The 13,318-nt window shown below is 47.4% G+C and overlaps 2 protein-coding genes across 6 annotated transcripts in view; one reads left to right on the forward strand and one right to left on the reverse strand.

Annotated features, from left to right (window-relative positions):
* Fam3b (FAM3 metabolism regulating signaling molecule B) overlaps nt 1-9,398 on the forward strand; it is a 34,394-nt gene extending 24,996 nt beyond the window's left edge. For all 3 annotated transcript variants that reach the window (XM_021229411.2, XM_021229412.2, XM_040750390.1), the window contains 6 exons: nt 704-827; nt 4,707-4,765; nt 6,325-6,375; nt 6,911-6,998; nt 7,999-8,131; nt 9,263-9,398. In XM_021229411.2, coding sequence (XP_021085070.1) covers nt 704-827; nt 4,707-4,765; nt 6,325-6,375; nt 6,911-6,998; nt 7,999-8,131; nt 9,263-9,352 — 545 coding nt within the window. In that variant the 3' untranslated portion in view covers nt 9,353-9,398. The remainder of the gene's footprint in view (nt 1-703; nt 828-4,706; nt 4,766-6,324; nt 6,376-6,910; nt 6,999-7,998; nt 8,132-9,262) is intronic.
* Bace2 (beta-secretase 2) overlaps nt 1,471-13,318 on the reverse strand; it is a 127,582-nt gene continuing 115,734 nt past the window's right edge. The window contains exons 9-10 of one of the 3 annotated variants that reach the window (XM_040750388.1): nt 1,897-2,082; nt 1,471-1,616 (exon numbers count right to left, since the gene is read on the reverse strand). In XM_040750388.1, coding sequence (XP_040606322.1) covers nt 1,585-1,616; nt 1,897-2,082 — 218 coding nt within the window. In that variant the 3' untranslated portion in view covers nt 1,471-1,584. Of the gene's footprint in view, nt 2,083-2,511; nt 3,025-13,318 lie in introns of those variants that run through there. The other 2 variants (XM_021229410.2, XM_040750389.1) reach the window with 2 other exon arrangements.

Genomic DNA, 13,318 nt, shown 5'->3' on the forward strand with positions numbered 1-13,318 from the left:
CTCGGGAGGCAGAGGCAGGCGGATCTCTGTGAGTTCGAGGCCAGGCTGGACTGACAGCCTCCAAAACAATACAGAGAAACCCTGTCTCATAAAACCAAAAAAAAAATGTTTTAAGTGCTTTCTGAAAACATGGTGGTGAAACAAGAAAAGAGGAATTTCAGAAGCCCTTAACTATGGAGCTAGCTCTGAATCCCAAGGAAACATTCTTCCAACCTTTAGTTTTTTGTCTTGTTTTATTCCCTAACACAAGGTCTTCATGAGAGAATGTTCTAGTTGCTTCTTGGTATTTTGGCAAAGGCCAAGTATACAAAATGTTCTCTGTATGCTGGAGAGAAGTATGTATTCTGTTACTGTAAGATGGACATGCTTTGTACATCTTTTAGGGTCATGTGGCCTGAAGTGTAGTTCAAGTCTGCTGTGACCTAAAAGCTTGTGTCTGCCAGTGTTCATTATGTTGTGAGTTAGTAGCTGAGGGCAGCAATCCTAACACTTCTTGAAATGGCTACCCACGCTCATTATCTCAGGCTGTTACCAAAAGACAAAACCATGGTCACATCAACCATGTATCTTCAGAGGCATTCTCGGGATCCAAACACAGCTGCCATCTTTGCTTCTACGGTTTCCCCACCACAGTGGGAGCTGGTCCTGAAACAGCAGTCACCCCTGAGGAGCAAATGTGATTGTCCTGTTCTTGTCTTTACAGCCCCAGCCCCGAAAAGGCAAAAATGTGACCATTGGGGCCCCTGTCCTCCTGACACCTATGCCTACCGATTGCTCAGTGGTGGTGGCATGGACAAGTTTGCCAAGATCTGCTTTGAGGATGAGCTGTAAGTACTGTGTGTAAGAAGATGAGTGTCTGCTTGTCTGTGCCCTCCCTTGTACCTTTGAGGCTGCCCTTACGTGTCCCTAACCTCTGGCAAGACTGAAAAATCAGGTGGTGGAGTAAATACACTCACTGTATTCCTGGGGAAGGGTGATGGGTGTCTCTGAGGGCTGTTTGCGTTCTTGGTTGGGTTTTTATGGTATCTTTTTATGGTAGTTCCATGTAATTTACCAGTTAAGCCACCCAGGCTTGGACTTTTCTTTGTGAAGAGACTTTAACTACAAATACAGCTACTTAGTAGAAGCTCAGGGCTCTACAAGTCACCTCTTCTGGAGAGGATCCTAGCAGTGTTGGTCACAACTAAGCTCAGTAGTCCGGTGATTCTCATCTTCACAGGTGAAGCCTGCACATCTCTAGATAGTTCCTTTTATGGGGTGTGAGGTGGAACCTAAGACCCGGGTCTTGATGTGGTCAGTGCTTTTCAGGTATTTTTGCTTATCTCTGTTCTCAGCATTTGTCCCCTGGTGTGTCCTGCTTTGTCTTATTTAGATATTTTAGGGCTTCTTAAATACGTGCACTTTAAAATCCTTAATTGTGTTTGATAAATTTCCCCATTGCTATGATGAAATACTTGCACAAAAGCAACACACATGAGATAGGGTTTATGTTGGCACACAGTTTGAGGGCACAGTACATTAGGGTAGGAAGTTGCAGGGGCAGGTCCTGGAGCAGCAAGTCACATTCTGTCACTTAGTCAGAGATCAATAAAGGCTGCTGCTCAGCTCACTTCCTGCTAAAAAGCAATAAAAATTGAGCCTTATTACTCTGTTCCTGGTACCCTACAGTCCCCTTTCCATTTGCCACATTTCTCTCTCTATGCTTAACTGTGAACAGAACTGTTTCTCATGTCACCACTAGTGTGTTCTACTGTGTCTAATCTGTCCATAAACCCACCAGCCATTGACTACCGTTTTTAGATTATCATGCCATTTTAGTTTTTAAGTTCTTTCTTTTCCCCAAGTGAGCCTGCCAATTTTTTTTAACTTCCAGTTGAAAATTTCTGTTTTTCCCACCCTTTTTTTGGAATGTGTTAAGTGTTGCTATCTCGACGCTCAGTTGGCCTGCCTGCTGGAGCCTGTGAATGTGCCACTGTTGTCTGCTGTGTTCTGCTGGCTCCTTTGGCTCTTGCTCCCGTTGACTTCTTTCTTCATGTGTCAAGCTTCTTCTGTCAGTGTGCCAGGCAGCACATCTGAGAATTCCTGTAAAAACAGCAGCAAGGGATAGATACCAGAAGGTGGATGGTTTATGCAGAAAAGAATTCTGGCTCATAACCCAAGAGGGCCAGAGAGCATGGTCCTGCCTCTTAGCAAGTGGCTTCACAATATCTAGAATAGTCACAGACATTGCATGGTCAGAAGCAAGCCAAAGACACCCAGCAGCCAGGTTTGCCCTTTTACAACGAATTGCTCCTTGGGGAATTAACATACTTTAAGAGCACTTGTCCCTCTGAGGACAGTTGGCCCTCCTCCAGGGGTTTCCACAGTCTCTTTTTTTTTTTTTTTTTTTTTTTATTTTATTTTTTTAAAGATTTTTATTTATTTGTTAGGAATACAACATCCTGCCTCTACATATGTCTGCATGCCAGGAGAGGGCACCAGATCTCATTACGGATGGTTGTGAGCCACCATGTGGTTGCTGGGAATTGAACTCAGGACCTCTAGAAGAGCAGTCAGTGCTCTTAACCGCTGAGCCATCTCTCCAGCCCCCTTCCACAGTCTCTTACAGAATCTCAGCATTGACATGCTGGGACCAAACTCCCAACACAGGAACCGGCAGGGGACATTCCCCAGTCACAGCGGAAGCACAGCAAGGTGGGGGTTTCTGTCTTCTTTTCTCATTTGCTGTTCCCAGGACCTGGAGCTACTGGCAGATCAGGGTGACACGAACACATTTTAAATGTCATCATTTTCTGGATTACCTAGTTCAACAAAATCTGGGTTAAAGGCCATAAATTCTGTGTTTGTCTGTTCTTTTTGTTTTTTGTCTTCTTTATTCCATCTTTTGTGACTCTAACATAATAAGATCAGAGAGAGTTGATGTGGCCCTCAATTTGCCTTCAGACTTTTGTCCCTAAGACCTCCATGGCTGTCTGACGTGCTTTCGTTTTCTCCAGGGTCCCTTCTGTTGAGCTGTGAATGTTCCTGCAAGGACAAAGGTCTCCTTCAGTGTTAGAGATACCCCTTCAATATCTGTCAGCTGTTGGCTTGGGAAGTTCTTGGCTACATTTCAGGGGTCTCTTAACCGAGCAGATCTTTGTATTTTTATGTTTGTTTATTTATTATTTATTTGTTCTTTTCAAGACAGGGTTTCTCTGTGTAACAGACCTGGCTGTCCTTGAAATCACTTTGTAGACCAGGCTGGCCTGGAACACACAGAGATCCACCCGCCTCTGCTGGGATTAAAGGGGTACACCACTATTGCCTCCCAGCAGACCTTTTTAAAATGTCTTCCTCCTGCTTCCTGTGGAGGCTACACTTACCCAGGTTTTTTTGTTTTTGTTTTTGTTTTTGTTTTTGTTTTTGTTTTGTTTTGTTTTGTTTACTACTGGGAATGGAAGTCCTTCCTTGACTCTTTTGGGGCACTTACGGACTATTCTGTAACACTGAGAAAGCACTAGGCCTTGTGGCTCCTGGAGGCCTCTAGTTAAACATGCCAGAGGCAGAATGCTAAAGTGCCTGTTGCCCACCTTATAGCTTTGACATGAAAGACAAGCCAGATTCTCTTTATGATGCTAACCTCGGCAAAGGCCCGGAATATACACATAATTGTAAACATACAACACATGTGCACACCTGCACATATGCAGACAGAGACACATGCATACAAGTGCACGTGCAGAAATGTGCACACATAAACTTGTATATATGCCACACACATACACTTAGGAACATGCACATACACATGGATACATGCTGACATACCACCTACATGCACATATAATTCACACACCCCAAACACACATACACACACACACACACACACACACACACACACACACACACACACACATTATTCCTAAGACCTCTAGCAAATACTATAGTCTTCCTGGAAATTGAATTTAAAATGTATATGATATTGACATTTCATTTTCTTCAACTGACAAGCAAAAATGGGTCAGAAAGATGGCTTAACAGTTAGAAGCACTACCTGTTCTTTTAGAGGATCTGACTTCGGTTCCCAGCACTCACATCCGGCAGCTCACAACTGCCTTTAACTCCAGCTCCAGGTTGTCCTATACCATCTTCTGACCCTCTTAAGCACTGCACTCATGTGCACAAACTATACACCTATTAAATAAAAATATCCTTAAGATAAAAGAAAAAATTAAGTGATGCAATATAAAGTGCTTATTAAGGAGATGAGCTGGGTTGTACTTGGTGGGTGGGTGAAGGGACTCACTAAGAGGCAGGCAAAGCCCGTGGGTCCTGAGGGAAAAGGAGGCAGAGACTGGGTCAGAAGGAAGCAGAGATTTGAGGAAGCCCAGCTTGTGGTGGAGCTGCTATCCCCGACCCTCGAGTCTGTGAGACCAGGCATGGCTTCTCAGGGTCTGATGAGAGAAGCCTTAGTGAAGAGCCTTCCTGTCTGGCCTTTGATGAAGATGATAATATGAAATGCAGCTTCCAGGTACCCAGGAACTGAATCTGAGTCCTGCAGGTGTCCAGAGCATGGTGGAGTAATTTGGGGGAGCACTCCGGAGAGGGAGTGCCAGTGTCCTGAGCACAGAAGGCTTGGGAGAAGGCTGCTGTTGAGGGAGGGTTTCTGTTGAGGGAAGGCTGCTCACCCAGCTACCCAGATCTTTGACTGCTTCTCACTCGCTTTTTAGGCTGTTAGGAGAGAAGACGGGGAACGTGGCAAGAGGAATAAACATCGCTACCGTCAACTGTAAGTGGCGCATGTTTCTCAGAAATGCCCTCAAAGCCTGAAATAGGATTTCCATAGATACCTTGATGCTTCTTTTAAAAATCAGTGTGTGTGTGTGTGTGTGTGTGTGTGTGTGTGTGTGATGCATGCATGCTTATTCACATAAGTGTGGGCATACATGTGTCGTTGGCAGTGTATGTAGTGGTCAGAGAACAACCTCAGATGTAAGTCCTTACATCACCCTTTCTTTGGTATCCCTTCTTTGGGTCTGTTTGCCACTGTGTACAGCAGAGACTAGCTGGCCCATGCTTCTCCACCTCTCATCTCCACCTGGATTACAGACACACAGTTCTGTGTCAGCTACACATGAGTTCTTGGAATTTGAGCTCAGTTCCTCATGCTTGCAAGGCAAGCGTTTTATCCCCTGAGCCATCTCCCTAGTTCAAGACCATGGTTTTCCAACATGTTTGTTCATATCCAGGTCTACACTGTCATGAACTCTAAAATGATATAATTATTTAAAAGTCTTACTTTTTGTGGTCCAACAATAACAAAATAACCCAAAACAGAATCTAAAGGAGACTTTGTAATTGAGGAAGGGCAGGTAGAGAGGATACCGTGAAGCTCAGATCCACACAGACTCTCGCCGTGGGTCCCTTTGCTCTTGGATCCTGCAGACCGGGTAAAGGGTAACAACACTGACCAATTCTATCTGGCTGCCGTGAGCTGTGTGCCTCATCAGCCTCCTCTGGGATCTGGGTGTTTTAGAGGTCTCTTGTAGTAAGAACCGCAGCAGGTTAGAGAATAAGGTGATATGCAGGAATCAGCCAACTACAGGAAACAGTGATGACAGGGCTGTGGGGCAGGACAAACCAGGCTCTGTCAGGTAACCCCTCAGGACACCTAGTGTGAAGTAGAAAGCTCTGCTGGTTCAGAGGGGGAAGAAGAAGGGCATTCAGACCCTGTGAGTGACACAGGTTAGACAGTCCTAGAGAAGTGGCCAGGTACCTCCTCCCTTTGAAGAAAGCCCATTGTTGCAAGACACTTTGATTCACCCCAAACAAGGAAGGAGCAGATGGGTCGGACAAGGAGTCCAACAGGTCTAGCCTGGTGACATGAGTGAATTTATTAGGGTTGTTTACTAGAACCGGGGTGACTCACAGACAGCCTTGCCACAGCCACTTCCCCATCCCCTGCCTACCAAGGTTTTATTTTATTATGAAGGATCCCAGGCCACAGTTAAGCAAGCCTAGGTCAGAGTGCCACCTAGTGTTGAAGAGGCAGATGTGAATTCAGGCCAAGCTCAACTTCCCTGGCTCTGTGTGCTCTGACCTTGCTCTTGTCAGGGGCTCTGGTTTCAGCAAACACTGTCCTACCATGGGAAAGACGGCATGTAGCCCATGGGAAGGACAGCCTGTTTGCAGGTTGGAACAACAAGATGGAGTCGCTCTGTCCAGGATTCGGAAGAATGATCCCCCCACACAGCCCCTTTCCAGACTGGGGACCACTCCGATCCTTTTTCTTCCAGATTCACTAGGGTCCCACGAGCTTTCCCTTAAAGCCATTTCTTCTGCTTTCAGATGAGACTGGAAAGTTGATAGCAGCGAAGTACTTTGACATGTATGAAGGCGGTAAGAAAAGTCTTTGCCGATTAAAATGAAGACTAAACTGTGTAGACCCCATGGGGAAACAGAAGCAGAGGGTTTTTTGGCCTGTGATTATTGTGTGTAGGTTCTGTTGCAACTCTGAGCATCATGCTCTAGGACATCACCTTTGGGGACTGACCTCTTGTCTCCAATGGCAGAGGTGCTTGCAGAAGCTAGGGTTGGTGGTAGGTTTGGCTAACTAGAGCTTCAGGATTTAATTTATTCAGGGTTTCCACTCTGTATGGCTAACCTTGTTTCCATCTTTGGACTGATGTTTGCTATATCCTGAGTACCTGCTGCAAGTTGTCGATGTCTCCAGGGCTTCTCCAAGACAGAGTCCCATGGCACCCCTAACATCAGTCCTGGGGAAGTAGCCAAGCATGACTGTGCTCCTGAGTCCAGTCTAGGGAGCAGGGGATTCAGGGTGGGTAGGCAGCAGAGGGGGAAGGAAGCCCACAGCCAGGGTGGGGCCTTGTTCACTGAGAAGACCCTGAACTACTGTCTGTCTTTGATCCTACAGATAACTCTGGGCCAATGACCAAGTTCATTCAGAGCACCCCTTCGAAATCTTTGCTATTCATGGTGACCCATGACGATGGGAGCTCCAGGTGAGTGTATGCAGTTATTCCCATGTGACAAGAGCAGCCATTCAGGAGGAGGGTAAGTCCCCTGGGTCCTACAGAACCCAAGGAGTGAAATGCTTCTACAAGCGAAGGAAAGAAATGGCCATGACAAATGACAGAAACCACTCCCACATCTGTACTAGGACACATTCCTACTCATGCATACACACACACACACACACACACACACACACACACACATACACGCACACATGCATGCATGCACATGCTGGGCACATACTTTTATTCACATGTTCACACTCAATGTCTATGCTCACACACATAATTGTTCACTAGGAGTAACTTATGGAAGTCAGTGCCCATGCTCACACACACAATTGTTCACTAGGAGTAACTTATGGAAGTTACTGACTCTCCAGGTGCATCCCAATGGTTCAAAGAGCACGTGGAGATGTAGTGTTCCTTGCTTAGGAAGTGAGCTTGTTGAGGAGCACCTGGACCCCTTGTTTCTCTCCTTCTTCACCCTTCCTCTGCTCTCAGCTAACCTTTTGGAGCATGGAAAAGGAACCCTTTGAAATTCGCTTTCATCTCCCAACTGCTTGTTCTGGCCTTACTATGTGGAATCAGGAGGGCCACGGGGATGGGAAAGATGATGGCTGAGTGGGAGGACATGACAGAATAGTGAAACATTGTGACCTTTCACAACTGTAATGTTGTTGGGCTCTAAATGAAGTGCAAAAGGCTCCCAGATGTAGCCACATGTCCACTAACACGGTCACATGTTCCACTAGCACATGCTGTCCTACAGGTGAAACCCTGGGCTGTAGGGAGTCAGGCCAGTTTCACTTCCATTCAGGACAAGCATTGGGACAAAGCCAGACAGCCAGATAGTCAGACACACACACACTCTCTCATACACACAAACATACACTCTTACACAACACTTAGACACACTCTTACATTCACACACACACAAACCCCTCCACAAGAGAGAGGCCTTCTCATGCTTTCTCTTTTGCCCCAGACTGGAGGCCCAAGCAAAGGATGTTATAGAAGCTCTTGGAAGCAAAGAAATCAAGAACATGAAGTTCAGGTCAAGCTGGGTGTTTGTTGCAGCAAAGGGCTTTGAGCTCCCTCCAGAAATTGAGAGAGAAAAAGTGAGTGGCTTTCCCCATTTCTTCTCAGATGGCTGAGCTGTGGTGTGTGAAGGTGTCCCGTCGGTGGTCACACATACAGAGTGCACTGGCCAGCCTCTCCTGTTAGTTCCGTCCCAGACTCCTCTGGTCTTAAATATAGACTGCAAGTAGGTTCCCGTTACTGGTGGTGACTGCTCTGTTTGGGTGGGAGGCTAGCCTTCTTTAGTCCCTCCTCTGGGAATGGCAATCATACCAAGGATGGTGGCAGCAGAGGGGACTGCCTGAAGTGGTTATATTTGTGCCGCGTCCGATATGGTAGGTGCCAAATATGCACTGAACGGAAAGGCACTAGCTGATTATCTTCTCTGGGGGGAGTCACCTGTGGTTTTTGATGCGTCCGTTTATCAAAGAGAAGAGCAGAGGAGGGAAGTGAGAGAAGTGACATGCCACCCTGTCTCCTGTAAACATCCCAGCTGATGGGTGGTGCTACGTAGCTGTTTGAGGTCGATGCCTCTACAGACCCTGATCCTTTTCAACAGATATAAGTGAGCCTGAAGAGAAGGGGGGGTGGGCTGAACCATGAAGGCCCACAGCTCTGCTAAGGCCATCTCTCCACTTAGCTAGGATTCTAAGAGGGCAGAGCTCCACCTGCCTCCAGGGTCGCACCAGGTCATATCTGATTCCGCTCGAGGCTTTGCTCCCACTGCCTGGAGTCATGGTTTAAAAAGAAGGACCGTGGCAGCCAGGAGCAGCTGGGCCTCCTCTTGTTGGCATGGCCTCTCTTGGAAGGAGAGGGTGACACCCGGGCCACGACTGAGGCTGGGGTGTGGTAGTTCTGACCTATAATCCCAGTTCTTGGAAGGCTGAGGCAGGAGGATCACTGTGAGTATCAAGGCTAACATTGACTAAAGAATAAGACCCTCTTCAACCAAAGAAACTGAAGAAAGGGAAGGAAAGAAGGGAAGAGAAAGGGGTGTAAGTAAGTAAAGAAGAAATGACAGCAAGAATGGATGAAGGGGGCCGGGCGTCGAGAATCCTAACCTCATCCTGGGTTGGAGAAAAATGCCACTATGAGACTCATGCTCACAACAGACATAGTAGCTTTTTTTTATTAGCTTAATGGATAAATGACTATCTCCTTCTTCCCCTCAGATCAACCACTCGGATCAATCCAAGAACAGATACTCCGGCTGGCCAGCTGAGATCCAGATTGAAGGATGCATACCCAAAGGACTGGGATAGCAGTGTTTGGGGCCTTCAATAAATGTGTTTTGTACAAATACAGGCAGCTGGAATGTCCCAGGAGTCTGATCCCTTGAAGCCCAGATTTGAGGGGAAGTATTCATGGGGATTTGAAGTTGGTTACAAACCAACAAGACATGATTAGTTAGTGGTTCTTAGCAGCCGATGTTATCATTTTGCTGTTTGTACGGCAGAGGTATTCTCAAGCCAGGAAAGCAGGCAGAAGGGAATCATTATGGGGGAAAAAACTGGATGGAGGGTGGAATGAAGCAAAACTGCTTGTAGGCTGCTTGGAGCGTCCTTGCACTCATGTCTAAGTCAGGCCACTGTGTGGTGGTCCCACCGCTCTTCAGAATGCCTTTATTCCACTATCACTCCAAACATCCTTGTTCCCAACCTTTATCTTCTGGGAATGAATGAGACCTTAGTCATCATCCCTGGTCACCTCAAATTTAGTTCTTAAACTTCTTAAACTTCCCCATAGGGTATGGATTTATTTGCTATTAGCTTTGCCTCTGTGCAAGGCACTGGTTGGCAAGAAGGGAGGCTGGCACTGAGCCTCCGTCATGAATTTGCTCTTAGGAGGACAGTCATATAGCAGAGACTCTGGGAGACTCTGTTCTAGGGTATAGTCAGCCGGACAGGTGTGGACAGGTTAAGAATGAAGTCACTAGGACAGATGTCACTAACTGGAATCTGTTAAGGGCTCCTTACTGTGCCTATCCACCAGAGAAGCCACTAGCCTGCATGCCAATGTGAGTGATTTCTCTGGCCCATGGGATCTCAGCTCCGAGCAAATGAATCAGGATGAAGGGTTTTGGACATCAGCAGAATGATTTCAAAACCAGGCATTCAGACCTGGGAAAATATCTAGTGGACAAAAATGCTTGCTGCACAAATGTGAGAACTGAATTGGAACCCAAACTGTCATGTGATAAAATGGGCAAACCCCACACAGGAGGAAGGACAAGAATGTCCCAGGGGTTCACAAGCCAGCAAGTCTAGAAGCGAGCTTTAGGCTTGGTAAGAAACCTTGTCCTTATACAGAGCTTGGCAGATGACTGAGTTGGGGAAATGTGTTCAGATCCTCAGGACCATGCAAAGGTCAGTTATGGTGGCATGCACCTGTAACCCCAGTGCTGGTGGGCAGGTAGAGACTGACGGCTTGTTGGGCATCTAGTCTAACTGAACCAGGGAGCTTCAGGCCAGTGTGAGACACTTTCTCAAAATAGATAAATAAATAAAAATCAGGTAGAGAGTTATAGAGAAAGACACCCTACTTCAACTTCTGACCTCCACAATGTACACATAGATGAATATACATGAAGGCATAGCTATAAACGAATAAATTGGGTTAAGAGTGTTAGAAGAGGCTACCTGACTTTGACCTTTGGCCTCACCACAGTATGCAATACATATGCATGTGTGTGCAATGCACGTGCGGGCACACACACACACACACACACACACACACACAAACAATAAATATAATTGAGTACCCTGAAAACTTGCATCCTTGATGTATCAATCCATCGCAGACTCTTGGCATACAGGTGCATTGATTTCTCCCTGGCATGCATGAAGACACCTGCATCCAGCTGCCTGGACCCTTCCTATCCAAAGCAGAAGCTGGAGAGAGCAGAAATTCAGAAACTTTCTGCTTTGCTCCTGCCTGGACATGTGTTGCCCCCACCCTTTTTACTCTCTCCCCACCCCAGACATATCACGTCAGCGCCACAGAAGATACACCAGCTCCTCTATAAGGAGGCAGTAATCCCCCTGGTCATGGCACAGAGATGAACCTCCATTAGCACAGAGACTGATGAGTATTTAGGAACTACAATGACCCAGTGACCACTGGGCATCAAGCAGTCCCTCTGGCCCAGAAAAAGTACAAGGGCCTCAGAACACAGGCTCCTCAGGAAGTCCACTCTCTGCAATGGGCCTTGCAGATCACAGATGGGATCCTGACGTAGGCTTGACTATAGGCACATTTGATTTCCCACAAATTCCCATGATGTCCAGTGACTCAGAATATGGTATTCCCGCAAGCAGGACTACCACAGACAAAACTAGTTAGGACTTGGATCTGCTGGAGTAGGGTCAGTCCTTCCTTCATGGCTGCTGACCTCATAAGCAGAGACAGTTTGGGCATAAACCTGTATATTGAACACCATGTAAAGACAGGCAGAACTCTGGTGATGCTTCTACAAGCAGGGAATGCTTATGGGTACCAGTGACTGCAGTAGATGGGGGAGCCCTGGCCTGATTCTAGCCTCTGGATCTCAGTGAGAGCACAGCTCTGCTGCCCTCAGTCTTGGGCCTGATACATCTTCCAGTTAGATCACCAATCTCTTGGGCTCAGATAAGCATATGTATGTCCAAGCATAACTGGAGAGACACGGGTTTGGAATTTCTTTGTACCTGTATTAGTGGGATTAGGTTGGGCTTTCCTTGCGGTCTTATTCCTAATACCATGACATCTCAGCACAGGCTAAGGACTAAGCTTTTGAGGAGGGGGCTGGCTTTACTCTGTAGTTATTTCAGGCCAGGCATTAGCACAACTGCTTGCAGGCTTTCTGCAAGGGTGTCAGTCAGAATGCAGGGGGACTGGCAGCCTAGACAGGTCCTTATTCTGTCAACCCCAAGGCCACCCACTGATCCTAGTCCAGCTCATTTCTGTACCCTATCTAAGTACAGGGTTCCTTTTCCTGCCATCCCAACTCCCAGTCTCACTCATCTGTCCCTTACTCTAGGCATTTTCGTCTTCCTAAGCCCGTTGATCTCAGACATCTCCCCCACTCCTTTTTTTGAGTCCTCTGAGCCCTGCACGATGCTCTTTCTGTTTCTCAGGACAGACTGAATTGAATCACTAGTAGTCAAAGAGAAACGAAACTGAAAACCAGAGCCTGCAGTGACTGGGAAGTGCAAGAGGGAGGAGGGGAAAGAGGAAGTGGGAGGGGTGAGGGACATGTAAAACAATAGCACCGCACTGGGAGACTTCTGGGGTCACCGAATCTGCCTTCCCTAATTCACCTTGCCTTCTTGAACTACAGAAACATTGCAAGCCACAGAAACCATGCTTGATTCCACCAGCAAGAGCCACGAGCTTGGACAGGGTGCTGGCCACGAACCCTGCCCTCAGCCTGGAGGCAGAGGTCAAGACCCTGTGAGAAGGCTCTGCTCCTTAAAGGACGCAAGAGGAGCCTGGTGTCTGTCCTGCCAGTTCCCTGAGCAGGCAACTCAGGGAAAGGGCTGCAGCAAGCACTTCCCTGGGCTCTGAGGAGAGGTACTTACTTCCCTGAGCTGGGGGAAGTTCTTGGCAGAGCAGGGGTCTGCTCTGAAGGGTAGGGTATATGGGCTTGTCCCACTTCTCTATGAAGGCCAGTACCTGTCAACTTCACCAGCCCTGTAGGAGCAGTATGTTAAACCCTTAGGACCTGCTGTCACAGGGGAGGTTGGTAGGGCTCCTCAGAGATTCCTGGGATGGTTTTTCTCTGGCTTCCCCTGCACAGGATTGCTTTGCATAGCAAAGGGACTTCAGTCCTCCTTCCCTTACACAATAGGGGTTTGGTTCCATCCAGGCCATGGGACCCCCTAGACTACAGCTGGGGTACAGACTGATAATCCATCATCACAGCAGTCTGTGGGGGCTGGTTGTCAGAGACTGAGCTGACCTGAGCGAGCTGGAGGAGGGGGGACCAGTGACTCCACTGAGGCAATGTTATCTCCTGGGAGGTGCCAGTATGCACAACCATAAGAATCCCACAGGAGGCCACCATTTCTGTTCATCTTCAACCAGGGCAAATCAGAGGCTCGCAGCACAGGGAGGTATGAAGGGAACAAACCAATGGAAGGAGGGAGGTGACAGGGTCTGAGGTTGGGGTGAGAACCAGGGGGAACCTGCTGCCACCGACACAGCTTATGGAAATCCGGGTTCAGATGGAAGTGGCCCAGTGAAAAGGG

The sequence above is a fragment of the Mesocricetus auratus genome, unplaced genomic scaffold (assembly GCF_017639785.1).
Source record: "Mesocricetus auratus isolate SY011 unplaced genomic scaffold, BCM_Maur_2.0 Super-Scaffold_100008, whole genome shotgun sequence".
Taxonomy (NCBI): Eukaryota; Metazoa; Chordata; class Mammalia; order Rodentia; family Cricetidae; genus Mesocricetus; species Mesocricetus auratus.